We start from the raw sequence: 25,658 nt of genomic DNA, 5'->3' as shown, positions 1-25,658 counted from the left end.
GCAAGAAAAACTACAATCAAGACAGAGAGGAAGAATATTTACTATTTGACAATATCCTCAGCTTTCAGTATAAAAACTCAATTCTCATTTTGAGTCTTTTCACTCTTGTTCTAATTCCATAGCAATTACTCCAGCCAAGCAGTTAAGAGTTTAATAGGACAAGGGAAAAAGCAAACCACAAAGTTTGAAATGAATTCTCCCTCTGTTAACACTAGGAAACAAGCAAGCAGACCTCCACCAGAGACAGAATTATTTGCAAGATACAAATATTTTTATTTGTGCTTTTAATAAGTTCTATACTCTTACCCACAAAGACATTTCTGAATCTTTTTCATTCAGCATGCATAATAAAAGAACAATCACTATAATCTTGAACAAAGAAGTTAAACCTCCTGTATACAAATAGTCTCAGCTACAGCAATAAGTCATTAATAAAGTGCTGTACTGTAGACCTATGATATTATTAAACAATAGCTGATTTTATTAACTATTTCTTATTCTAGTATTTACAAAGGTTCCTCATCAGATCCTAGAATGAATGTCAGCATACCAGCTTTTCACCCACTGACATACTGCAATCATCTGCCATCAAGTACCAACACTGGATTTATATGTATAGTTGAAGTTGAACATTGTCAAATAGAAATTGTATTCATTACTGATTATATGAACCACCTTTTTACAATGCAGAAAGGATGCTACATTTCAATTCCCCTCCTTACCAGGAGGTACCCTCTACTTCATTTCTTCTGAGAACCCATATTTCAATCATAGACTTGAGTCCTTGCCTGTTGCATAACTCTCCTGAATAAGGAGCATTTGAATAACTAGCATTTGACAAACACTACATCTTCACATCTTATCTTATAAAACTAAGTCACTAAAAAAAAGCAAGGAGGTCCCCAGTAACACCTGTTAAAGCAATGAAAGATATCAATGATTTCTTCCAGTGGAAAACTCTGCAAGGATGGGAGATGCTATATTCCTAGAACTTTAAAAGCCTTGATGTCTTCCTCCAACAGACATGAATATAAATGCAAAACATCTCACACTTAAAGCCTCTTTTACATGACTTTTCACCACTTCCCAGATTTGGATGCACCAAACAGCACCCTTCTGATTCAAAAGCTGTGATCCAGAGCGATGCTGACGCAAAACTCAGTTTGATACAAGCTCTAAAACACCAACAGAAATTCACAGAAATCAAGGAACAGGAATTTGCCACTTATTTATCTGTATATAATTTAACAGTGTTCCTTAGGCACACACTTTCCAGTCCAATCAAACCCATTTCAGCAAAACCCCAATGACCTGGATCAGAACTTTCAGCCAGAAACTAGTGTTTCTAAGTGACAAAGTTTTCAGATAATTTAAAAGTTAAAAGAAAAATCAACAATTTTGAAGTAGAACTTGCTGCACATGAGAACAGCACTGCCATGTCTTAGTTTCCAGCAAGTTACATTCCTTGTGGGTTTTTTTGTTTAATTTCATTATTTCTATTGAGATCTTGTTTCACATGTGCACTGAGATCCAATGCACTGCATCTCATTATTTCCATATTGATAAGGTTAAATTAGATTAAAAATTCTGGAAACATGCAGAGAAAGTACACACTGTCCATCTATGTGGGCCAAAAGGGGTAACCAGACTTCTCAGCAAGTTGGGTGAGGACAGGAATGGGAGAAAAAGGATGGTAATCTGTACTTAAAACAATGAAGTTTTCCTCTCAGTTATTTCAGGTACCTATTTTCTCTGGAAACATGGCTCAGGAAGATTTCAGTTTGTACATTTGATGTTTTTCTAATATACCATAATCAATAGTCTTCTACACCAGGAAATCATACAGCTTTTTGACAACAGATCTAAGCACTGGCTTCACTTTCAAATTCAACTGAGTCTTAACTAATATGGTACACTACTCAAATCTTAAAGCAGAGATTAATAAAGGATCTAATTATTTTCCATACAATGGTTAGACACTTGCAACAGTAATGTTTTTAATGTAAAGACAACCAGCAGTAACTTCCACAAAGCAAATACCACCCACCCCTCTGAAGTCATGCAGTTACTTCCTCAATCTCTACAACTGAATCCTTTTCCACAGGGATTAATTAAGCCTCAACCATAAAACTCAGTCCTTAGTGTTTAGACACTCATTCTACTTAATTACTCTCAGAAGCAACTCAGAATTGCACACTTGTAAAAAAAGTGATTACCAGCACAGTCTCGCATCAAGCTGGCCTGTTCAAGGCAGGGAATGGAGAGAGTAAAGGACAATAATGCCTGAAAGGAACATATACTACAACCCCAGAAGTTCATCACTAAGCCTCCCAAAATGGGAAAGGCAGTATTCTACAGTCCTCTATACAAAGAGAAAAATAAGATAGACGTCCCATGAAAGAGGAATTTTAGCTTTTTCAAACCATATTTCACCTCCCCATAAAACATATGCTTTACTAATAACTGGCTCTTGTCCACACTTGACACAGTGGAACAATGAGGTAGGTAAACAGGTAAAAGTAATGATAAGAGTGAACAGCATATGGCAACTTCAATCACCCCATCACAAACACTACTCAAATACTGGTTGAAGTAAAAACACCCTTCCTTATAGTTGCTATACAGACAGCATTCCTACCATCAACACATAAAGAGACACCAGCAAGCCCTCATGAGAAAATGCAATTAAAAGTTACCTAGTGGACTGCATTTGTCTTGTTGTCTCTGGGTCCTCAAACATCTTGACAATAGGTTCAGTTTCAGCTTGAAGCTGTTTCAGCTGTGCAACCACAGTTGTTCTCTTCTCACGCAAAGCTAAACAAAAAACATTCCACATAAATATTTTTTTGCAGAAACTAACCCGTAACCACATGGTGCTGACAGCACATTTAAATAGGGTTTCTTCCAGTTCCTACCTAGCTTGTCCTTACAATGAAGTGACAAAACCAGAGGTACCTAAGAACTCATTAGCTTAACGAGCAGTCCTTACCATATGGTTCCTTTCATACTGCACACAGCTCTAATCAAATCACCCAAGTGCAGATATCTAAAATAGCCTTAACCCAAGCTAAGGCACGTTCACACTTCCACTAGAGAAGTACCTTTTCCAGCAACTTTGCTCATTCCAAATAAAACAGGCAAAAAAAAAAGCAAAAAATTAAGCTATGAGAGGTCCCATCCAAACCCTACAGTTCTGTGATACTAGTTAGAATCTGGCTGAGGAAAACCTAAAAGTAAACTCTTAGAATATTTAACAACATTACACAGGCCCACTCAAAACTCTTTATGAGAAATTAGTAAGAAGCAGAGTGCCCATCCAAGACTTCCATGTGCAATAACAAATACTTAGAAGTTCAGCCCATGTGCTTAAGAAAAGAAAGTAGTACCTTAGGACTAAAAATAAAAAATTCCCAGAAAATTGATGGGATCCAACAAAGACAACCCAAGACCAAATCCCAGGAGATAAAAACTCCAGAAGCCATTAAAGTGACACAGCATCACACTGAGTCTATCAGACTTTCATGATTTCCTTTGTAGAGGATATCTAAAGTGGATAACACCTTTATAGTGACCCAACCTATACCTAAGAGCGACTTGCCTGACAGGAAGTACTCCAGTAAGGAGAAATTATCTCCAACTTCAGAAGAATCTTGATTTTAAAAAAAGGGAAAACAGATGAAGAAAACAAAAACATTCAGTTAACTTACTAACAAGTGTTTTTCCCTCCTACATAATCATACCATAATTGTGGAAGGCAAGACATTTGTAAGAATGCTAGCTTAAGACCTTACAATAGTGGAAGTTCACTTAAAAATTAGTATAAAATTGAAAGAAGTCAGCAAGCCTGCAAGTAAGAACTGGGACATACATTCTGTAAAGTGTAATCTACCATTGCATAGAAAGTTTCATGTGAGACACCTGGAAGTGTCTCCTTCTAGAGAAGCAGCATTTACTTGCTGACACAGGTAATTAAAACATATCCAAAAACAACTGTACCCTCTCAAAGAATAAAAAACAACTATAGACAACGCAACAGAATCACAAAGGAAAGCTAGCCTTAATACATGAGATACTTCAAAGAAAAAAGCTCACTACTGATCTCAAGGCACTTTATGAATAGTGTTTAATTTGACAAATGAAAAATAAGTGCAATATTCTCCCAGATCACTGAAGTGCTTGGAATAACCAAGCACTGAAGTACCTTATACATCACTCAAAGATGAAGTTCCCAATAAAACAACCCCAAACTTTCCAGGAGTAGGTGATTTCTCAGTATTATACATTTTCCTTAATGCCAAAGGAAAAGAGTATTTTAGTATGAGTACCACATCAGAAGTACTATCAGATACTATTGTAGAAGCAAAACAAATACATAAGGTCATTTTTATTAACTGAGCAACTTACCATGTGGAATTTCATCAGAATAAAGATTTTTGTACACATCCATAGCAAAATCCACCATGTTGGTATCACTGAGGAGATCCAGTTTGCCTTGAAGTAGTTCTTTTTCATTGTATATCTGAAACCGAAATATTAACAGATCTCTTTGAATACTACAAAATGCTTTCCAATTCATATTATTCAATTACTTTTATTGTTACAGTTTAATTTATGAATTTTGTCCAGTTAAGTTATTTTAAACATTGATCTCTCTGCATTTCCTGATATCTGACAGCTCTGTCAACAAGACTGGTTACCATACAGTCTCTGTTTCTCATCCCAGTAAGATAATGCTAATTGCTTGCTATTTATGAATGCAGGAACTTCAAAAGAATAGTTAGAAGACAAGTCACATTTTAGATGACTATTCCTAATGAACATAAATGAGCCAGTAGGCCAAAGCAAATAATGAATTATTCATGGAGAAAGGGAAGAGAACCAACAAGAAAAATCTAACCAAAGTTTAAAACAAACTAATCAACAAATAAAAACACACCTTTTCTGGCACCAGAACTTAAGAAAACAACTCAGAGGGAAAGGTCAGTGAACACTTTCCACAGAACTGCATTCTGAGAAGCATAGACCCAAGTCACTTAAATAATCTCAGAAAAAAATGTTCAGGACCAAACTTGAGCTGTAGCACAGCTTAATCTAAAATATAACGTCTACAGCTTAAGCAAGCTTTGTTGAGCTTGTGTAGTTGGTTTATTTTCTCTAAGTTCACTTAATTACTTCTTAAAGGTCAATGTAATAATTTAGCTATGCATTATAAGTGTTAGGTCTTTAAGGTTCAAGTGAGGAGGAAAGCTAGTGAAAAACCTCAATGCATTTGCATGAGGGCAGCGTCACAATTCAACACATCAATATCTCAGTTGTAAAACCTGAGAAAATTTAGTTCAGCTTTGAACACTACAGCATTCAAGTTAATATAGTGCACAAATAGTTCTGCTTCACTTCAAGCAGTTTACAAACATCGAATCAAAAAATCACCCTGAAGATGACTGCTACCAATCCAAATCCACATGTTTAGCTTAAAGAAGGCTCTGGGGAGACCTCACTGCACTCTTCCAGTACTTGAAGGGAGTGTAAAAAAAGGAGGGGGAACAGCTGTTCACAAGGGTGGATACCGATAGGACAAGGGGGAATGGTTTTAAACTGAGACAGGGAAGGTTTACTTAGAGATTAGGAGGAAGTTTTTCACACAGAGGGTGGTGATGCACTGGAACAGGTTGCCCAGAGAGGCCACGGATACCTCAGCCCTGGAGGCATTCAAGGCCAGGCTGGATGTGGCTCTGGGCAGCCTGCTCTAGTGGTTAGCAGCCCTGCACATGGCAGGGGGGTTGAAACAACAGGATCATTATGGTCTCTTTCAACCCAAGCCATTCTATGATTCTATGTTAGATAGAAGAAATCGGCAGGTCAGGCTGTCCCAATGCACAAATGCTTGGCTAGCATACTTCTGAAACCCAAAGTTGCACAGCCTTGCACATTTGCTTCTTAAATTAGAGAAACTTAATTAGGGTAATTTTAACTGAAACGAGTTCAGCTTGAAGCACCACTGGCGCAGTCATAGGGATTCAGCTTTATATCAATATAAAAAAACAACGAGGGATGGGAAAAGACGGGTCCTACACTTGGTCTACGCGCGAAACATAAGCGCTTTAGTCGTTAAGTAAACAAGGCCGCCTACACCGACGCCCCTACGGCCGCGGAGCAGCGGCAAGCGACCGGAAGCGGTGAGGGAGCGCTCCCACCCCGCACCCCGGGCCGGCGCAGGGCAGGGCCGCGCCCACACGGCCCGTGCGACGGCGAGGCACCGCCGGCTCCCGGGACGGATTCGGGCGCCAATTCCGTTCCCCATCGCTCGTCCACCCCGCAGCTCTAGAACCGGCTCCCTCGCCCTTAAGGGCGCGCGCGTACCTCCTTGACAGAGAGGAACTCCAGCAGCGGGAAGACCAGATGCCGGTCCAAGAAGTGCGCGATCTTGGTAGTCAGGTCGTACTCCGCCATCTTGGTGCGGGAAGGAAAGAGGCGGAGCGAACGGTGGCACGCGGTGACGGCCGCTCTTAAAGGCTGTACGCCTGCGCGGGAACTGCGCATGCGCGGCTCCTTCCGCCCTGACTGAGGGCAATGGTCGTTCCTGCGCATGAGCGCGGGGTGTTGCCGTTCGCTGTTGAGAGGGCGTGAGGTGTTGTGGGGTGGTTGTGGTGATTTTATCGTGTGCTGGGAGCTTGCAGTCCCAACCTTGAGGTGGCCTCGAGTACGTGTGGATGCTGGCTGTAGGACCACGGTGTTAGTGGTGACTGCTGAGGAGGCTGGCAGGTGGCAGGGATATGTTAGCAAGTGTAGGAATATGAAGTTTTGCCATGGAAACAGAGGAGCCACTAATGTGGTAACCTGGGTACTGCATGGAGCCTGAGTCACGAGAGCAGCCAGTTTGTCAAGACGTAAACTCACTCATGCTCAAAGTGGTACACAAGGCCGATAAAGTTTTCAGACTAAAAATGTCTAGAGACGAGCATTCTCCAACAGTCAGAAATTAAACTCAGTACATCAACTGCCTTTGTAACTTATGCACTTGTTCTTTGAGTGGCTTGGCTCCCTTTTTTAATTTTGATGGAAGCTTTTGACATGGAAGGGACGTGTGGTGGTGGTGGAGATTATGTTGTACAGGTTGTTGCTATGACAAATGTCATTTTTCTTTACAAAGACTTTGGTCCTGAAAATGTTTCTGATGCATGTGATCTAGGCTGCTGTTGGATACGTGGGGTGTGTAAAGACCTGTATCTACCACGGCTGTACTGTACATTGAAATGTGAAGCTTGTTTCTTTTATCAGGTCGTGCTGGATGTGAAGTAACAGCTAAAGCAGGTAAGTGAGATGTTTCACAAGCTCTTTTTTCACGGGCTTTCCTATAGTCAGCCTCTTTTGTTCCTGTTTTCTGTGAGCTTTGCCTGACTGGCCTGGAGTCTGGTGCATCAGGGGGAACTTTCCAGCCCTTAACACTGAAGAACTTCTGCATTTGTAATTTCATGTGAACTGGTTTTTTACTTTAAATGCTGTGTGTGACACACCTCTTGTGTCTTTTCATTTAAGAAAAAGACAATATGTATGCATTTTGTCACAACAACCTGTCATAGTAGAAGCACTTGTATTTTGTTTCTTCTCTTACACTGTGGAGAACAAACTAGGATTTAGTGAGGTACCACATGTGATGCTGAACCTTTTTCTTTCACATAGCGATGAAATAGAGATACGTAGCTAAGGGAAGGAAATAAATATAATGAATAAAGTATCTCTGTGAAGTGTCATTGGAAAAAAAAAAAAAGGCCATATTTCCAACTGGCCAGTGGTCCAAAAATGTATGCAGTAATTTGGGTGGAGGGGATCTAAAATATGATGTTAGCTGTAATTTTGTGGCTAGGGCTCTCATATGAATCAGGGGGTTGTGAGTTCTGCTGGCTTTTTATTTCTGTTGAAGTTCTTTTTTTTCTCCCTGATTTTTTTTTAATGATGTCGTCTCAGTGTGTGTTTTGAGTATGTTATAAAGGCCTATGCATTTTATTTTTGAGACACAGAAAAACTTGTAAATAAGATTTTGAGACAAAGCTAGAAACGAATTGTTCATCTAATGCTGTATTGTTGTGGTGGATGGACCTCATTAGTATTTTTTTCTAGAGTGAATGAGGAAGCTGAAGTGGACAGTGATTGCTTTGGAACAAAATCCATAACCTCCACTGGCATCTTTGGATCAGAAGTTGATATGCAGCATGTTAATAGTGCCTTTTATATAAAACATAACAGAATGTTTGTTAGCCAAACTATGTCTCAGATAATTTCTTATATTCATGATTCTCCTACTGTGCTTTTAACTGTGTTTTACTGAGATGCACTGAATTCAACTTTCAGGTAAGGGAAGGTAGTTTCAAAGAGCAAGATGGACAACTTGAGAGGATCATCTGATTTTCAAATCTTTCAGCTTTTTAACTTTTGCTGGTGGCTGACATTGACCCACATCTTGTAGTTTTCTTTCTTTTTTTTTTTAAGGATTTGAACAGAAGAATCACCCACTGGGAAAGCAGCCTGCAAAATCTAATAGTAAATAAGGACTTTCTCAAAATGAGGTGAAGTGCCTTTGAACGCCTAGAAGGCTTGTGTTTTTGCTTGAAGGATGGGCATGTATCACTAATTTCTCAGTTACTATACATTCGTAATGTATGGTTTCAGTTGCACAAACATTTTTACAGCATTTCCTTTTGTATAGTTTTGTTGTTTTTTGTTTGTTTTTTAAAAGTGTTGGATTGTTTCTGACAATGCATGGAATACATCTATGTGTTACTGTCTGCAGGTCAAAGGAAGAAAAAGATGTCTAATTATGAGTACGTTTTTGTTCATAGTGTTCTGCTTTAAAGTTCAGTGTCATCAAGAACTTGGAATAAGCTGCATGAATTAACTTTTGTAAATTGTGCATAATAGATACATGAAGGTGCTGCTTGAGAGTGTTCTTTGACTTTTATCAGAGCATAGAGTTGAGTTCATTCTAATGAGTTGTGTCAAACTTTCAAATTACGCATGACTGTAGTATTTGTCACAAGAATATAAGGCCTGCTCCATCCCTGAGGAGGCAGGAATTATTTGCTTAGTGAATCATAGCTACAGACTGTGTCTGTGGCAGCTACAGCTGCTGTTTATGTTGAGAAGCAAGTTAATATAGTTGTATTACAGAGTAGTTTTAGAGTTGGTTTATTTGAGTATTGAGTATTTGAGAAATTGGAAATAAAGATTTAATAACACTTATTAAGCCATTCTGTCACTGTAAGTGATGTGCTTCCTGTCTTGCTAGAGAGATACAGAGGCAGTAGAATACAAGGAGAACAGCGAGCAACAGTATAAGAACTATTAGAACTGCTGAGGAATAATACTGCCATGGTAGCTTTGGTAGAAGGCTGTGGATCTGCTAGTGGAAAACAGGCTGTGAAGGTACAGACAGAGGGCTTGTAGCCATACAGAATGCTGAAACATCCAGGGCACTGTGCAGTGCTGCTTTCTGTTTTATGGATGACTGTCTGCAAGAAACAAGTACAGTGATGAGTGAAAAGGTGTGAAGAACTAGCTGGGAATGGCCTTTTAGGAGATTCTGATGATGCTGTGCCAAGAGGAGCTGTCAGGACAGCTGTTCATCTGTTGTAAACTTCCCAACGTGAAGTATATGCTGTTGAGGAGTATTACTCTAAGAAAAGGAAAGGCCATCTACCTTCTTAAGCAATAAATATCATTTACAGAAATAGCTACATCGCCCTTGATGAAAAATACTCTAAAGTACACCTTCTTGGCAAAGCAGTTTTAGTCAGTTTTGACTGTGTAACTGGAAATTTGGATTTGTTTTGAGCTCTTGTACAAACACCTGACTGAGAATTAGTATGAGGTGTTAGTAACCACTGGGCAAACTTTCATATTTGACATAGACCAGACTAGAAGCCAAAGTGCTTTAACCTTGTGGACCACTTCCTTTCTGGAAATTCATTTTACTGTACTTAAGATATTTACCAATGTGCTTAAAATCTTTGTTTTTCTTGATGAAATAAAAGCCATTTGGCTAGAATTACCTAGGAAAATATCTTAAGAAAATGAAGAAGTGTTTCTCTTGCTCTGGCTATGATTCCATAATTCTAAATTAGGGAACAGTTTTTTGTCTAAAAGATACCAATTACACAACTGGTTGTCATTTATCTTATTGTTACTACAACAATGAAATCCAACATTCTTCAGGTTGCTAGAATTAAACAACTGTAGTAAAATATTTTTTCCTCTTCTATTATCAAGGGGATATTTAACCTTTTGCACATCCTTTGAAACAAATGATAGACTGTGTGATTCAAATCTTATGTAACTTGTTTATATTTTTCATTTAAATAGTTACAATTTGGAAGTAGATGCCTTTTAGTGTTTTTTAATATTTGGAAGAAAAAAAATAAATGTCTGCATTCCATTACCTTTTTATTTATGTTTATTAAAAAATATATTCCTAAAATCAAGATTGGGACATATACAAGAATTCACTTTATAGTCATAGAATTGTTTGAATTGAAAGAGACCTTTAAAGGCCATCTAGTCCAGCTCCTCTGCAATGAACAGAGACACCTACAGCTAGGTCACATTGCTCAGAGCCCGATCCAGCACCACCTCTCTGGGCAGCCTGTCCTACCACCAGTATTTCCCCACTAAATCATGTCCCTTAGTGCCACATCTAAACGTTTCTTGAACACCTCCAGGGAGAGTGACACAGCCACCTCCTTGTGCAGCCCATTTCTTCTGGAGAAGAAATTTTTCCTGATGACCAACCCAAACCTCCCCTGGTGCAACTTACAGCCATTCCCTCTAGTCCTATTGCTAGTTAGGCGGGAAAAGAGGCCAACCTCCACCTTGACAAAACCCTCTTTCAAGTAGTTGTAGACAGCAATAAAGTCTGTGTCTTTGTGTTCAAGAAACATTCTCTATTTCTACTGGAATTGTGGGGTGTTTATTCTGCTCCCCATCATGTCTGGGGACTTCCAGGCCAGAGAGTAGATTACCGTGATGACAAGTGATCTGACTTTTAAAAACAGACGTAAAGAAGGCATTAAGAACCTCTGCCTTTTTGTTATCCTCAGTGGTCAGTGCCCCACTGTATCCAGTAAAGGCTGGAGATTCTCCTTAGCCCTCGTATAATTGTAAAAAAGTGTTTTATTCTCTTTTACTACAGTGACCAAGTTGAGTTCAAGCTTGGCTTTTGCTTTTCTCATTTTCTTCCTGCATATCCTAACAGCTTTGAGTTGCCCTTCCCTTCTTCCTCAGAAGGTAGATCCTCTTTTTCTCCTGGAATCTCACAGGATGTTCCCTATTCGTCCACGCCGGTCTTCTATCCCACCAGCTCATCTTACAACACAGGGAGTCAGCCTACTCCTGTGCCTTTAAGAGTTCCTCCTTGAGGAACCATCCTTCCTGGACCTTTTTACTGTGCAAACAGAATCCCAAGGAACTCTCCCTACCGGTATCCTGAACAATTAAAAGTCTGCCCTCTGGAAGTCTGAGGTAGCGGTTTTGCTGATCCCTTTCCAAACTTCACCAAGAATCAAGAACTCTACCACTGCGTGGTCACTGTGCCCTGACCTCCACATCTCCCACCAGTCCTTGTGAACAGCAGTTGAAGCAGGGCACCTCCCCTGGTAGGCACTCTTAACAGCTGTGTCAGGAAGTTATCTTCCACATACTTCTTCCACACGCTTCTTCTTTCCCCTTTTCATATCAGAGCAGACCCTGTGAAAGAGTCTGTCCCCTTCTTTCTTATAACTCCCATTTGGATATTGGATCTCCCCAGTTCCCTCAGCCTGTCCTTATAGGGTAAGTGTTCCATCCTTTGGATCATTTTTATGGCCCTCCTCTAGATACACTGTAACGGAGTCCAGTCTCTCCTGTACTGAGGACTCCATATGTGGACACAGTATTCCTAGAAAGATCTCACCAGTTCAGAGCAGAGAGACAGGATCACCTCCCTTGACCTTCTGTGCATGCTTCCTTTGATGCAGCCCAAGAAGAAATCTGCTGCCATTTCCCAGGATTGGTCATTAATCACGCCACTGTCAGCCTGCCCTGTTAATTGGGGATAAGCTAGCCCCACTAAGTTGGAGGATGAGCTGTCAGAGACATCAACTCACCTTCTTTCCCTTCGCCCTTATGGCACAGAATTCAGACAGTCAGTGCTTGTGGTGCCTGCTTTCACTGGGTTCACAGGAGTGAACATCTCAGGAAGGGGTGGCAGTGAATTCTTGCAGGTTGTGTCAGAACTCTTTGCTATGGGAGTAGGCTGGACATGAACATACTGCATAAACACAGGCAGGACACTTGAGCTTTGGATGCCTTCAGTCTAGCTATCCTCAGGAGTAGCATAGCTATAGCTGCAGAGTGGTACTTGACCACAATCAAAGTGGTGAATCTTACCAGAAAGCTGTATTCACATTAGTGTGGTGCAGCTATGGACTTGTACATTTGTGTCAAACAGCATTTATTCAGAAAGGATGAGATTCAGCTACAGGCTGAACATGAACTTGTAATTTGTATGGGCAAGGCAGAGTGACTGACAGCCCATAGTGGCTTTGTGTGCACTGGGGAACTGACAAGCTTCCTTTTGCAGCAGGAGGTCACTGCTCGCCTGGGAGCACTGAGGACACATTGTATTGGGTTGCCCTGTGCTGCTGCTTGCAGTTAGCAGCCTCAGGTGTTATGAGGCAAGGTCCCTGAGCACCCTTGACAGTTGTTTCCACACATTCCCCAAAATCTTTCCCTACTTCCAGGATCTCTACTTCATCTGGGATTTTCATCACCACCTTTTCATGCTCCTTTCTTCTTTCCAAAGCCTTATCATTTTTTGGGGGAGCCCTTCTTTGAGGTGCTTCACCTCTCATTTTCCCAATCCAAGCTGTTTATGTATGGAAACACAATGTGTGATCAGCTTCCTGAAAGAGAGCTTTGTCTGTTTATTAACTGGAGGGTTTGGTAGGTGCTGTTCTGCACAGACCGAGTTTACCAGTAGCAGCTGAGAAGTAGCAGTCCTGTGGGAGTTTAAAAGTTCAGTTTTGAACACAGGTGTAGACTCAATTATCAGCTGCTCAATAAATGCTTTTTTGTTAACTTTTTTTTTTTTCTTACAGTGGTAATGCACCAAAGATGCCTGCAAATACAAAATGAAGCTGCCTGCTCTCGTTTTTTGTCCCTGAGAAGTGGGCTGAGTCACCATGCTGACTGTGACAAAAACAGTCCAGCCTTAAAGTACTCCCTGTACTCATCTCAAATCAGCTTCTCCAGGAGGGATAACATTGTCGGCACAGTTGATGAGGAGGAAAATTGAAGCAGGGTGATGATAAAGACTTACTCAGAGCTAACACAATAGACTGGTAGCAGAAGCTAGGAAAGAGGGAAAGATCTGACCTCAGTCTGGTCTCTAGCAGTACTTAATTGTTGTAGGGGCCTCCAGTCGGTAATGAGTCTAAGACAGTGGAAAGGCAGAGTTTCTCACGGGGCGGGGGGTTGTGGTGAAGATGTTCATTCCTTTTCTTTTGTTCAAGAGCTGTCTTTGAAGGCATTGTTCCTCCACAGCTGCAGTAGCCTACATTCATTGTGATAATTATGGGACAATATGTAGGATGGATGATTGATACATGAGATAAAGTTGTGTAAGACTATTACTAGAAGATCATATGGAGATAATAAATTATGCAAAGACAGCTCAAAGAAATAAGCTAAGGACACTTTTAGTGGGGTGCAAAAATGGAACGGGGACAGCAGATCCAAACCAGGCTAAAAATGGGTGGGAAACGAAGTACAGCAGTCCTTCCAACAAATCACATAACTGGACATGAATTGTTACAGACAGGTAAGGCAGAAAAAACAGAGAAAATAGTTCACAGACAGAGAAGGAAGGAAAGAAGGAAACCAATTCTTCATGGTTATGAAGAGCCCTGCACTCCTTGTGTACCTTATCTCTTTCTTTCATACTAGAACAAGAACTAAGTGCACTGTCTTCCCTTGGCTAGGAAGTCCAGGTGTGTGGGCAGGGTCTGGCTGGTGGAGAGGTTGGGACCAGCAGGCATGCAGCACAGCTTGCAGAGCAGCCTGCATATGGCTGCAGAGGTGTTGAGACATAATGCAGGAGAGACCACCACCTTCCTGAGTGAGATGCACTCAGAGCATGGGAAGCAGAGTACAGGCAGGTAGGAGGTCATTCCTGGAGGGTGTGGGACATATGGATGGTAGCAAGCAGGCAAAGAATTTTCCTTCTTTGTTCGTTTATTAATAGCCTTTGTAAATTAGGTCTCAGCTCTTTACTAAGGTGTTTTGAGAGCCAAGTATTCTCACATTTTCCACCACTTCTTTTCTTACTGTGAGTCAGTTGTGCTGTTGTCCTTGACAGTTTGAATATAATTTCAAGAACACTTTGGAAGATTGTATGACAACAACAACAAAAATTAGAGAAGCGGATAGAAAAGTGAAGATACAACCAGATAAACTATTGTTATTATTAAAGGATTTGATGAGGTCAAGATCCTTATTATTAACAAGCACCTACCACAAACACTACTTTGGCATTTTAGCAGATGCTGTAAGAAATGAAAATACAGTTGGATGCTTTGCAACAGGAAAAAGCAGTGGAAGGAAGACTTTCAGGTTAATGAAATCACCCTGTGGTTGTGGACTTATCTCTCCTGTGAAAATAAAGGGAGGTTGGCTGCTGACTTCAACGTTGTATGTGCCTCCAGCAGTATGAACTGGCTCAGAATCTCCATTCTAAATGCAGCCTCAGAAATCACAGAGAGAGCTCTTTCCTTTCTCACTGTTGTATACATAGTATGTTACTGATCTGCATAACTTGTATTAGCTTTTCAGTCAATGGAAAATGATGTCTTTGATTGCAGTAATACTACTGTCCTAACAAGGCTGCTACATCTGAACATCTGGAAGTCTTGTAGAAAAGTGTCTGTGACATGACACAATCTTAGGGAGTTTGATGCAAAGACTGTTGAAGGTGGTTGAATGAGTCTGTTGATTTCACTGGATTTTAGTGGATCAGAAACAGATATAAGATTTTGACAAGAGAATTAGCACAGCGGATAACATTATTGTCTGCAACAGTGTAACATTTCCCATGCTGTGTTTAATTACCTTAAGATGTCTAAGGAAAAGAAAGAAGTCCCTTTTTTCTTCCCCCTCCAAAAACACTGAAAACATATCAGTTACTTATGCTGATCTTTCACAATAATGCATTTGAGAAATTCAGGGAGAAGAAGATGCATACAGGCATAGGATGGTTATGAAACTGTGGAACTCCTATGTTTTAAGTTGTGGGAACAACCTTTGTTTGTGATGTTACAATACCTTTAAGCCCACAAGGAAGGTGTGGGGGATTATTATTTTCATGTTTTTCTAAGCTGAGTTGTTAGCTCCTGAAAAATGGAAGTGCTGATATAATTTGAAATAGTATTTCCTGAAGGGCCATGTTGGAGCAATATTCTAGGAGCTTAATAAGTCCCATTGTGAGAGCCGTTTGTCATTTTAGCCCCAGAGGCAAATTTGTAAAGGTTAGTGAAGGCTATTTGTCAAAGTTAAATAATTCAGCTGCTTAAAATGTTGTCTCTTAAATAAGTAGCTTGAAAATACTAGTTGTTGTTTTCAGATTATTTTTTTAATGGTTTTGGATAGGGCAGATGGAAAAAAGTGTCTAAGCTGAAATTGTTTTTGCATTTGCTTAATTATGAAGAAATTGTTTTCTGTGTAAATACAGAAAACAGAGCCAGCACAGCTAAGACCGCACAGTTTAAGAAAAAATAGGATGATCCCTCTGTATTAAAAAACAAACATCTCCATATGCCAATCGCCAGTGCTCAGAACAATGAAGATGTTTTAAATAGGGTTTGTTTAAGAAGGATACCTAATATATTATTAGTTAAAAGAACATTAACTGTGTATTCTTACCATTTGATCTATACATGCAAATAATGGCTTGCTGTTCCAAAATGTCCTTCTTGAGATGCATTTCAAATGGTTATACTTGAAGATGGAAATGTAAGTTTCCAGTCTAGCAAATTCCCCCTGTTAAAAACTTTATCACCGTTATATAAACTATTTGGAATGCTAGGACAAAAGGCTGATGCATGAACTTTGCCTTTGCAGTAGCAGAAGGATTTGTGGTTATTGCTCTTTAACATGTTTAAAGCATAATTGTATGAAAATGCTTGTTGTTGAAAAGCATATTCTACTTAAGTGCAGCATTGGCAATCTGTAGGGAGTTGTGTAACAACCTCTCTTCTTTTAAGTTTGAGGGATTTAGGGTTTTCTTTGTATTTTTCATCAAGTTACTTCTTATTTTTTGTCCACATGCAACCAGAGTTTAGGTAGCTGAGTTCACAGTAAGCTTGCTGTTGCCTCACAGGGTTTGATTTAATTAAAATACCCTTTAGTTAGGCAATAGCCCTTCCACACAGCTATAGCCAGTTACACCAATTAGTAAAACAAATACCGAAACAAAAAGGGGAGTGCTTGTTTTCCTAAACTTTTTAATCAGGAAACTCAACCCAAAAGATGGATCAAATTCTCTTTTTTAATTTATTCAATATAAATGAATTAAATTGAAACCTGATTAGCTCACAGTTGGGAGAATCTCTCTGCGATGACATGGAACGTTTGCTAGGGATTATCCCCAAATCCCAGGCCCCATATTCTTCTGCACTGCCTTTTCTAGTGGCGTTGTTTGTTCACAGTAAGAAACCTTAGAGCCTTTCTTTTGGAGGCTGCTGAAAGACTTTTGCATCTTTCACCTGTATTTTTAAGTGCTTATATGTTAATATTATACTCAGGAATTCTCCTGTAAGATTTTCCTGAGAATAGTCAATCAGTGTCTATAAAGCTCTTGGAGTTACATGAAGGCATTGTCCTATTACTCTAAGCAGAAGGGAACTGCCATGACTATAAAGTAGTAGTTCCATTAGTTTGATGTCAAAACTATGCCTGCTTCTTTTCTGTTAAAGACAAAAGCTCTTGTGAAAGTGCTTGCTCATTATCAAGAAATAATGGGGTAATACGGTGCAGTTAAGAATAAGACTTTTCATGCTTACATCAACAATATGCTAATGATGAGCATAACATTAGCCTGTTGACATATTGAATGCTTCAGAATAATCGTCATGTCAAACGTTTTTAGAAGTTCTACAAAGAAGTCATATTTTAAGTCCAGATCATAGCCAAAAGGTGGCAGTATTCTATTCAATATTCATTTACAAAACTGTAAAAAAAATGCATGCATCTATTAATGCTTTATCTCCTTCTAATATCGAAGGAAACTAGGCGATTGTATCCTAAAGTAATATCAGTTTATTAAAAGTATTCATTTAGAATGAAACCGCAAATAACATTTGCAAAAAATAATCTGTATTACATAATTGTTATGTACTATGTGTGCAGTTTTTCCCATCATTTGTGCATTTTCACTGAAGGTAACTTTTTATGGAGCTCTTAGGTTGATCAGAAACTTACCTAGAAGTCTTAGTAGTTAACTGTCTTTAACTTCAGAAATAGACATTAATCTCATGTGATTTTTAATGAGCCAAAAATGCCGCTGTATGTTTTATACACAATAAGTGTTTTCTATAAAAGGAGTTTGGGCTTTTTGTGCTGAGATAACAATAAGTTGAAGATAGTGTTGAAATATTGCCTCTCTTAACTGCCAAGCTTTTTAACTATACATCAATGTTTTGTCTTAGAAAGATTTGCTTGAATATAAGTGCACTTGCAAACACTCTGTTAATATTTAAACTGTCATATACAAATACTCTAAGTAAATTTTGATTCATAGCTATGCAGATATAAAAATAGAATTACTGCAGTCAGAGAATAAGTTCAATACAGTAAATAAGTATTTTTTACATTAAATACTTCTAAAAATCAATTTCTGTTACAGCCTTTTAGAAATGTTCACAGGAAAGTCAGGTGTCTGATACCGGGGAACAGGTCTTTGATTCTTAAACATAATCCACCCTTTTCAGTGTTGGAAAGTTTTGATTAAAATTATATGCGAGATAGAAGAACACCTGATTGAGAGGGCAGGACCTGGGAAATCTGATTGCAATGGTACTACTTTTTAATGTATTTCCATATTCAGCTCTGTGTAGGGTGAGTACCCTGGAAGAATAGTACCCACACAGAATAATGAAGGTGGATGGTATATTTCTGTATGGCTTATCCAAATGGTATAAAGACAACCAGTAAATTAGGAAAGGCTCACACAGAACTCCACAGGAGAGGGATCTCCAACAAGAGATCCTAGTGCTCAGCCCTTAAATGGGGTCTGGGAGTGGTGGAGCCAGACTCCACCCCTTCCTGCCACACAGGTGCATTGTCTTCAGCTGTGCTTCCGTGGCTGACTCAGTGCTCACCTCAGGTGACCTGTCAGTGGTTCAGGCCGTGATTCAACAGTTCCCATACACTCTGGTAGAATATAATTCACACACATCTATCTTTTGTAATGTCAAGCAAAACAGAACTGGTACAATTTGTAAGGGAAATCGAATTAGTAGGTATCAATGTTCAACCCTGGCTTCTCTCTTTTTGTCACCTTATTTTTTGGAATAGCACATTTGCACCCTAAATCCCTAATGTTTTTTTGTTTTTTGTTTTTGGTTTTGGTTTTTTTTAGAAAAAAAATAGGCCAAAAAACTGTTTTAGGAAGAATATTTCTGTTTGTGTATCAAAAGTAAGGTACTGTGAAAACTAAGGCATTGCATCGCTAGCGCAAACTTGGCAAACATCGTAAATGTAAGCAGGATGGAGATATCAGACAAATACAGTTAGATGCAACAGGAGGGGCTGGGACTGGTCAGAAGACCAAAACAAGTGATATTAGTTTTTCACCCATTCACTCATTGCTTTCCAACGAAAAAGAAAAGTTCTATGAAAGTACAAGTGTGTGCTTAATTGCTGACTAATCTGCTTCATGCTGGGGTCCACTGTTTGTGATCCCTCTGCTTCTAGAGTATATTCCCAAAGGGCATTTTAGAGAAGCTTAATTATGCAGAAAGACCTGGAAATTTCCTGAAATTATTCTGGGAACAAATCCAGAGGGTAGTGAAAACTCAAATATATTCTTGCACATGGATATTGAAAAGAATTGTTGCCTGGAGCAGTGTGTTCCCAAGATAGTTCTGTGTGTTCCTGGGCGTGGTGAGGGGAAGTCTTCTCAATGTATACATCAAACCTTAAGGCAATTTGTCAGGAAGCACAGCATGTCTGCAGCATTAACACTTTTACATAATATTTCTAATACTGTGGTCAGATCTAAATCTAAAAACAATTTCATTCACTTCAAATAAAATTTAGTTGTCAAAGCTGTGTTGAGGTTAAAGACCTTCTTATGCATACAAGCAGAGTGTGAGCAAATTGTGCTCACAGTTTTCTTCTAATTAATCTAGATTGTTTTTGTTTATTCAAAAATAATGCTTAACAGTAAACTTTTCTGTGATCACATGAAACTAGCACTTCAGATTGAAGTTTATTTACTAAGAGAAAGACAAGCTTCCTGAACAAAGCCGTACATGTGACAGAAGCATTGGGAAAATTTTCTGTAAGTCTGATGGATATGTGGGAGGTTTGCATCTTCTGGGTGTGTATGTGCTGTACACCATATACGTACTGCTCTGGGTGCCCTGTGCCCATGCACTTGTTTCCTGGGGCTGCTATCTCTGCTCTTTGGAAAGGCTGTGGTTTCCTCATGAACTTTTCTGCCTCTTCCAACACCTTCTGTTTTGTCTAGCTGACAAATCCTTCAACAGGTGGAATGGAGGAGGCTGTGCAAACGTATGGCCATTCCTGAAGTGCACGTGCTGCATCACATCTTGCTAATGGGGGACACTGCACTGCTGAGGCCCTAGGGAGTTAGCCCTATGTCTTGCTGGCACTTCTAAAAGATAAATGGTTTGCACATTCTATCCCCTGTCTTCCTCCAAGAAAAGATTGCAGATAAATCAGCAATTTTTAAGATACAGCAGCTATTTAGACCTGTCCACATTAATTGTGGATATTAACAGGATATTTGCTCATTCCCATTTGATATGGATTCCCTTTTCCTGGTGCTGTTTCTGTAGCAGTCCTTTTAGCATCTAACTTCCCAGATGGTTTCCCAAGCTTCAGTTTTCACTGAGCATACTTGTTCTACATTAGTTAAACATTTATTATCTTTTATTATTGGGCAAAATTTGCCCAAAACTATTTCATTACATTTTTTTGCTTTTATTCAGGATTGCTTTTCAAGAATAAACTCAGAGCAAAAAGTGGTTTCTAGGAAATTTGGTGTCTATCAGAGCTTTTGGTATTTAGCTTGGGCATAAAATTACACGGCAGTGTACAAGAGAAACATAATTCATACAAAACTATGTCCAGCTTTCTTGGAAATCACAGGGAGACATTTCAGGGATTGAAATGAATTTGGTGTCTCCTTTGAGATAATGACAGCATTGTTAAAGAATAAAAAGAACGAGATAGATAGCTGTGAAATATTAGAAGCTGCAAGTCTGTAATGTCTGACATTTATGGGTAACTGTGACACTCATGGGTACTGTGTGCATTTCTTACATGGTACATAAGGATAGGTACAACATGAGTTTCACAAGAAACTGCTGTTTTCATTGCAGACTTCTGGGAGATACACTGGTATCTCCTGTTTCCACTGTTTTACATTCATAAACCAACACAATTTGAAAAATTAATGTTGGTGATTATTTTAATACCTTTAAGGGCTGCTTATTGTTTGGCATGCATTACATTGTGGTTTTTTTAGGTTGCTACTTTTCTGCCTGAAACTTGGAACGGTTTCCCTACATTATTTCCTTCATACATTTCTTCCTTCAGGAATTGATAGAGAACACTTCGAGGAGGATTTTGAAATGTAAGAGGTTATTCTTTGCCAGAGATTTGAAGTCTAACATACCTTTATGGGACTCTTTACCTTAGGCTTCAGTGGCTTTAAAGGATGTGAAAAGAGTGGAAGCTGGGATAAGCTAGTTGATAAGTAAAAGGGAGTGTTAACAATTTGCCTGTGAGTCTGATCCTGGAAATCCATAGTTAAACTGTTCCTGTCAATAGTTATTCTTAAGTTCAACAACCATTGCTTCACATATAGTTTATTCCTGAGATCAGATTTAGTTAGCTTAAGCTTGCTGAGAAGTAAGGTGTCTGTAGGCATGTAGGTAGTTCTGTTACCCTCTGTGTAACAGTTCAATCTGTGGGCCAGTTCAGGCAACTTGGAAAGTAGGGTAGAAACATCAGAAGGGAAAAACTTCCACGGTTGTTCCATGGACTGAATGCTACCCCTAAAAATATTTGTTCATCTACCAGAGGATAAGAAACTTAGATGACAGGAAATACAGCTGAAATCCAAGTAAATCATCATTTTATGGCTGTTAGGCAGCCCATCAGGCATGTGTCTACCTGTAGGGTGTAGAATATTCTCTCTTTTCCTACAGAAACCAAATAGAAATAGGTAGGTTGCTATGAAAGCAGTGCCTCCTATTTATTTCCACGAAAACTAGAGCAGGTATAAAGAGCACAATAACACTATTTGATAGAGTAAATTCTCAGGTACAAAACACTATTTTTCAATGTCATCACTATCTTTAGCTTGTCATTTTTGCCAGCAATGAAGAAGATCCTGCATGCCATGCTTTTAAATGCCTGCAGCAGCAGAAGGGACCCACTGTCACTGTCACCACTCCTGACGTGCACCACCTACTGTCTCTCTGTGCTCACATTCACTGATTGGTCTTTATCAACATTCGGCAAGCATTGCTGAATGTCAGTGGGTGCAATTTTTTGTGCATGGAGGAATTCAGCTCCACACCTTTGCTTTACAGGCACTTCCATGTCAGACACAGTTTTGTCAATCTGCCCCTCTGCTGCCGTCTGTCACATAGCAGCAAAATGTAACAGAATACTGGTGGAAGGTTCTACCTCTACTGCCATGCCACCAACATCTGCCTCTATGTGGCTGACATAATAAAATAGATGTTACTTTCAAAGCAGCCCTCAGCCCTCATAGAAAAGGAGAACTGGAAGATACAATATCAAAAAGTGTGTGTGTTGAGGGGCAGCAGGGGTGTGTTGATGCTACAGTTCAGCTATGCAAAGTGTAACAGAAACCAAGCTTCAAGAAGAGGTATTTGATTGCACCTGATTGTGTGCAACAAACCTTAAACTCTATTACTGTAAACTCTATTGATGAAATGCTACCTCATGTATCTGTAGTTGAAAATACAATCATAGAAGTTCAAGAAATTTATCATCAACATACTTCAGGACATTTGCAGTGAGTTTTGAGGACTTCTGTGCTGAGTTTCACAGTTTTCATAATTTTATCTGAAATGATTATAAATTTGCCTTAATAAAGTAGATTTTTAAAACACTGGAAACCATCAAGGAAAAATACGTCCTCTAAACAAGAAAAGGCACATCCCTATGATCAATGAAGCCTCAAGAATTTTATTTGATCCCTCTGACAGCCAACCTACAAGCAGTCTCTAATAAGACCTTTCTGTGTATCAGTCTTTACGAACTGCTGAAATCCCGAGAAATACAAAAGCAGAAATGAACATGTTCATATTTCTTTTCCCACAGAGATGAAGTAAAGATCTAATACTCATACTTTAACAATGGTGCTGAGTAAATGATGTGAGTGAAGGGAAAGGTGTGTGCAGAGCTGTCTGAAATCAAAACCCTAAGGGCTTCGCCCTTTTGGGTTCAGGTCATGATTAGTTACTTGGATAAAAATGCTTGTCCACCCATTGGCAAAATACGTGTTGGAATGACAGTTGTTACTGCAAATACTGAAAATATCTTCAATGGCTCTATGCTCTGAGCTCAAATAAAAACTGCCTAGCTCTAGCTATTGTTGTGGGATTTACAACTTTTTATCTATGTATTCCTTGGTCGTAACTGTGGATATTAGTATGTAGATTTTTTGAAAGCATTCAAATGTGTATTCAAAGTTTAATTATACCCTTAATGAAAGTGTTAAAGATCATTTAAACAATGTTGGCATGAATAAAGGCACTATCTGTTTTTCATAATGAAGCCATTAGGATGACAAGCTGCCTGTTTTGATACCAGAAGCAGATATGAAGTAGTCCAATGCAGAACTTCTTGCAGATACTAGCTTTCCAGAGTTCACAGTAGATTTGCTACCAGAAATTACATTGAATTAACATAAATCATGATTAAAGGCATGGTTAGGCCTAAAGCTGAAGGCTTGAAAGTAAGGGATGATTCAGTATGCTGCATTGTAAGCAACCACATGCCACTTCACCTCACTAAAATAAAATTCACTTTTCCATTTATTCCTTACATGGAGTATAAATTACCTTGGAATCCAATTCAGTGTATTTGTATTTCAGATTTCACTGCTCATAGTACAGTATATTTTCCTATTTACGTTAGTTACACTGAGATTACGAGAGGCAGTTGTAGGCTCTGGTTATCTGGTGAACAGTTGTTTGAGTAATTTAATTCACTGAAGTTCAGGGAATGCAGCTAACTTTTTTTTGTCATTGTTGCTCAGTAACTAGAGGCAAATGACAGATATGTAGGATAGCTGGACAAAGTGGCAAATCTCAGTTCACTTTGCATTGAAATAACATCATTTTCCACTTTGTTTTAAACTACTTTTCATCTCACACTGTACTGTTCCAAGGAGGTGTCACGTTACTCTGCTGTCCTTCCCATGTCTCCTGCAGCTTGGGGCTGCTTTCCTTGGTTATTTGACAAGCTCCTGGTGTTGGTGTGGCTGTGCAGTGTTCTGGTCAGAAAGAGAAAAGGCTGTGATGGTGCCTAGGGCTGTCAGGAAGAGGTATTGGCAAAACCAAGCAGCCCTCTGTGTTTGCATTTTGCAAGTTCCATAAAACAGTTTGCCAAATATCAAAACTGGAAATGTCAGTCAATTTTCATCAGCTGTGCTGAAAGAAAAAAATGATAATGTTCCTGTAGGCATGATGGGCTGGAAGATTTGTAGCAATATGCAGCAACTAATTCCATGTCCTCTAAGCTGTTCCTCTTCTTTGCATGGCTGGTTAAACATCACTGGCAGAAGTCTGACAGCATTCACAGGCAGGATTCCTTCTGCTGTCCACTCATCAGTTGCTGGCCCCTATGAGCTGCTGCCAGGAGTGGAGGAAATTGCTTGCAGTTGTGTGAAAGCATGCTGGCCCTGGCTCAGGGCTGTCACACAGCAGGAAGAGGTATGGAGCTGCTCAGATATGCCTCCTCGGGCCTCTCATGTCTCTGCATTTCCACACAGCTTTCTGTTAGGCCTTGAAATTAAACTGATACTTGAAGCCAAGAGCTGGCTCAGGTGGTACTGATACTGCTCCAGTAATGTGTGCAACCTCTTTTTTAAGATCTGCTGGTAAAATTTTGCTTGTGTTGCAGTTGATGGGAAGCTCTGAAGGCAGGAGGATACCAGAGGCTTGAGGAGGACTGGGGATTCCCCTTTCAGGCCTTGACTTACAGTATATAATAAACTTGGTTGAGGAGGGGATGGTCCAGGTGCATCTAGGTGGATCAGTGTGCACAAATTGATGGGCTCTGATGCATACACGTGTGCTGAGGGAGCTGGCAGAGGTGACTGCCAAACCACTCTCTATCATCTTTGACAGGTCTTGGAGGACAGGAGAGGTGCCTGAAGATTGGAGGATAGCAAGTGTCACTCCAGTCTTCATAAAGGGCAAGGAGAATCCAAGGAATTACAGGCCAGTCAGACTGAGCTCTGTCCCTGGAAACCTGATGGAACAGCATATTCTAGATGCCATCTTCAAGCAATTAGAAGAAGAGAAGATCACCAGGAATAGTCAGCATGGATTCACCAAGGGGAAATTGTGCTCGACCAGCCTCGTAGCTTTCTATGATGGCATCACCAGCTGGGTAGATGGGGGGAGAGCAGTGGATGTCATCTACCTTGACTTCAGCAAGGCTTTCAATACTGTCCCCTACGACATCTTGATAATGAAGCTGTGAAAGTGTGGGATAGATGAGTAGACGTGAGGTGGGTTGAGAACTGATTGACTGGCCAAACTCGGAGAGTTTGCAGAGTCCAGTTGGAGGTCTGTACTTAGCAATGTTCCTCTGGAGTCATTGCTGGGTTCACTCTTGTTCAACAACATCTTCATCAGTGACCTAGATGAGGGGATAGTACCCACCCTAAGCAAGTTTGCAGATGATACAAAGCTGGGAGGAATGGCTGACATGTCTGAAGGCTGTGCTGCCATTCAGTGAGACCTGGACAGGCTGGAGAGCTGGGCAGAAAGGAACCAGGTGAGGTTTAACAAAAGCAAGTGTAGAGTCTTGCACTTGGGGAAGAATAACTGCAAGTATCAATACAGGCTGGGGCATGTCCTGCTAGACAGGAGCTCAGCAGAGAAGGACTTGGGTGTCCTGGTGGATGACAGGTTGGCCAAGAGCCAGCAGTGTGCCCTCATGGCCAAGAAGGCCAATGGCATGCTGGGATGCATTAAAAGGATCATGGACAGCAGATCAAGGGAAGTGATCCGCCCCTCTACTCTGCCCTGGTGTGGCCTCACCTGGAGTACTGTGTCCAATTCAGGGCTCCCTGGTACAAAAAAGACAGGGATCTCTTTGAAAGAGTCCAGTGGAGG

The 25,658-nt window shown here is 39.9% G+C and overlaps 1 protein-coding gene across 2 annotated transcripts in view; it reads right to left on the bottom strand.

Moving 5' to 3' along the window:
• EIF3E (eukaryotic translation initiation factor 3 subunit E) overlaps positions 1-6,479 on the bottom strand; it is a 152,293-nt gene extending 145,814 nt beyond the window's left edge. For both annotated transcript variants that reach the window (XM_065752967.1, XM_065752966.1), the window contains exons 1-3: positions 6,361-6,479; positions 4,405-4,519; positions 2,697-2,814 (exon numbers count right to left, since the gene is read on the bottom strand). In XM_065752967.1, the coding sequence (XP_065609039.1) occupies positions 2,697-2,814; positions 4,405-4,519; positions 6,361-6,450 (323 nt within the window). In that variant the 5' untranslated portion in view covers positions 6,451-6,479. The remainder of the gene's footprint in view (positions 1-2,696; positions 2,815-4,404; positions 4,520-6,360) is intronic.
• Between the last annotated feature and the right edge of the window lie 19,179 nt (positions 6,480-25,658).

Source organism: Cyrtonyx montezumae, unplaced genomic scaffold (genome assembly GCF_038088225.1).
Source record: "Cyrtonyx montezumae isolate F1298 unplaced genomic scaffold, pur_monq_1.0 scaffold_8, whole genome shotgun sequence".
Taxonomy (NCBI): Eukaryota; Metazoa; Chordata; class Aves; order Galliformes; family Odontophoridae; genus Cyrtonyx; species Cyrtonyx montezumae.
Note: the sequence above shows the minus strand (reverse complement) of the source record. Positions and strands in the feature narration are given on the sequence as shown.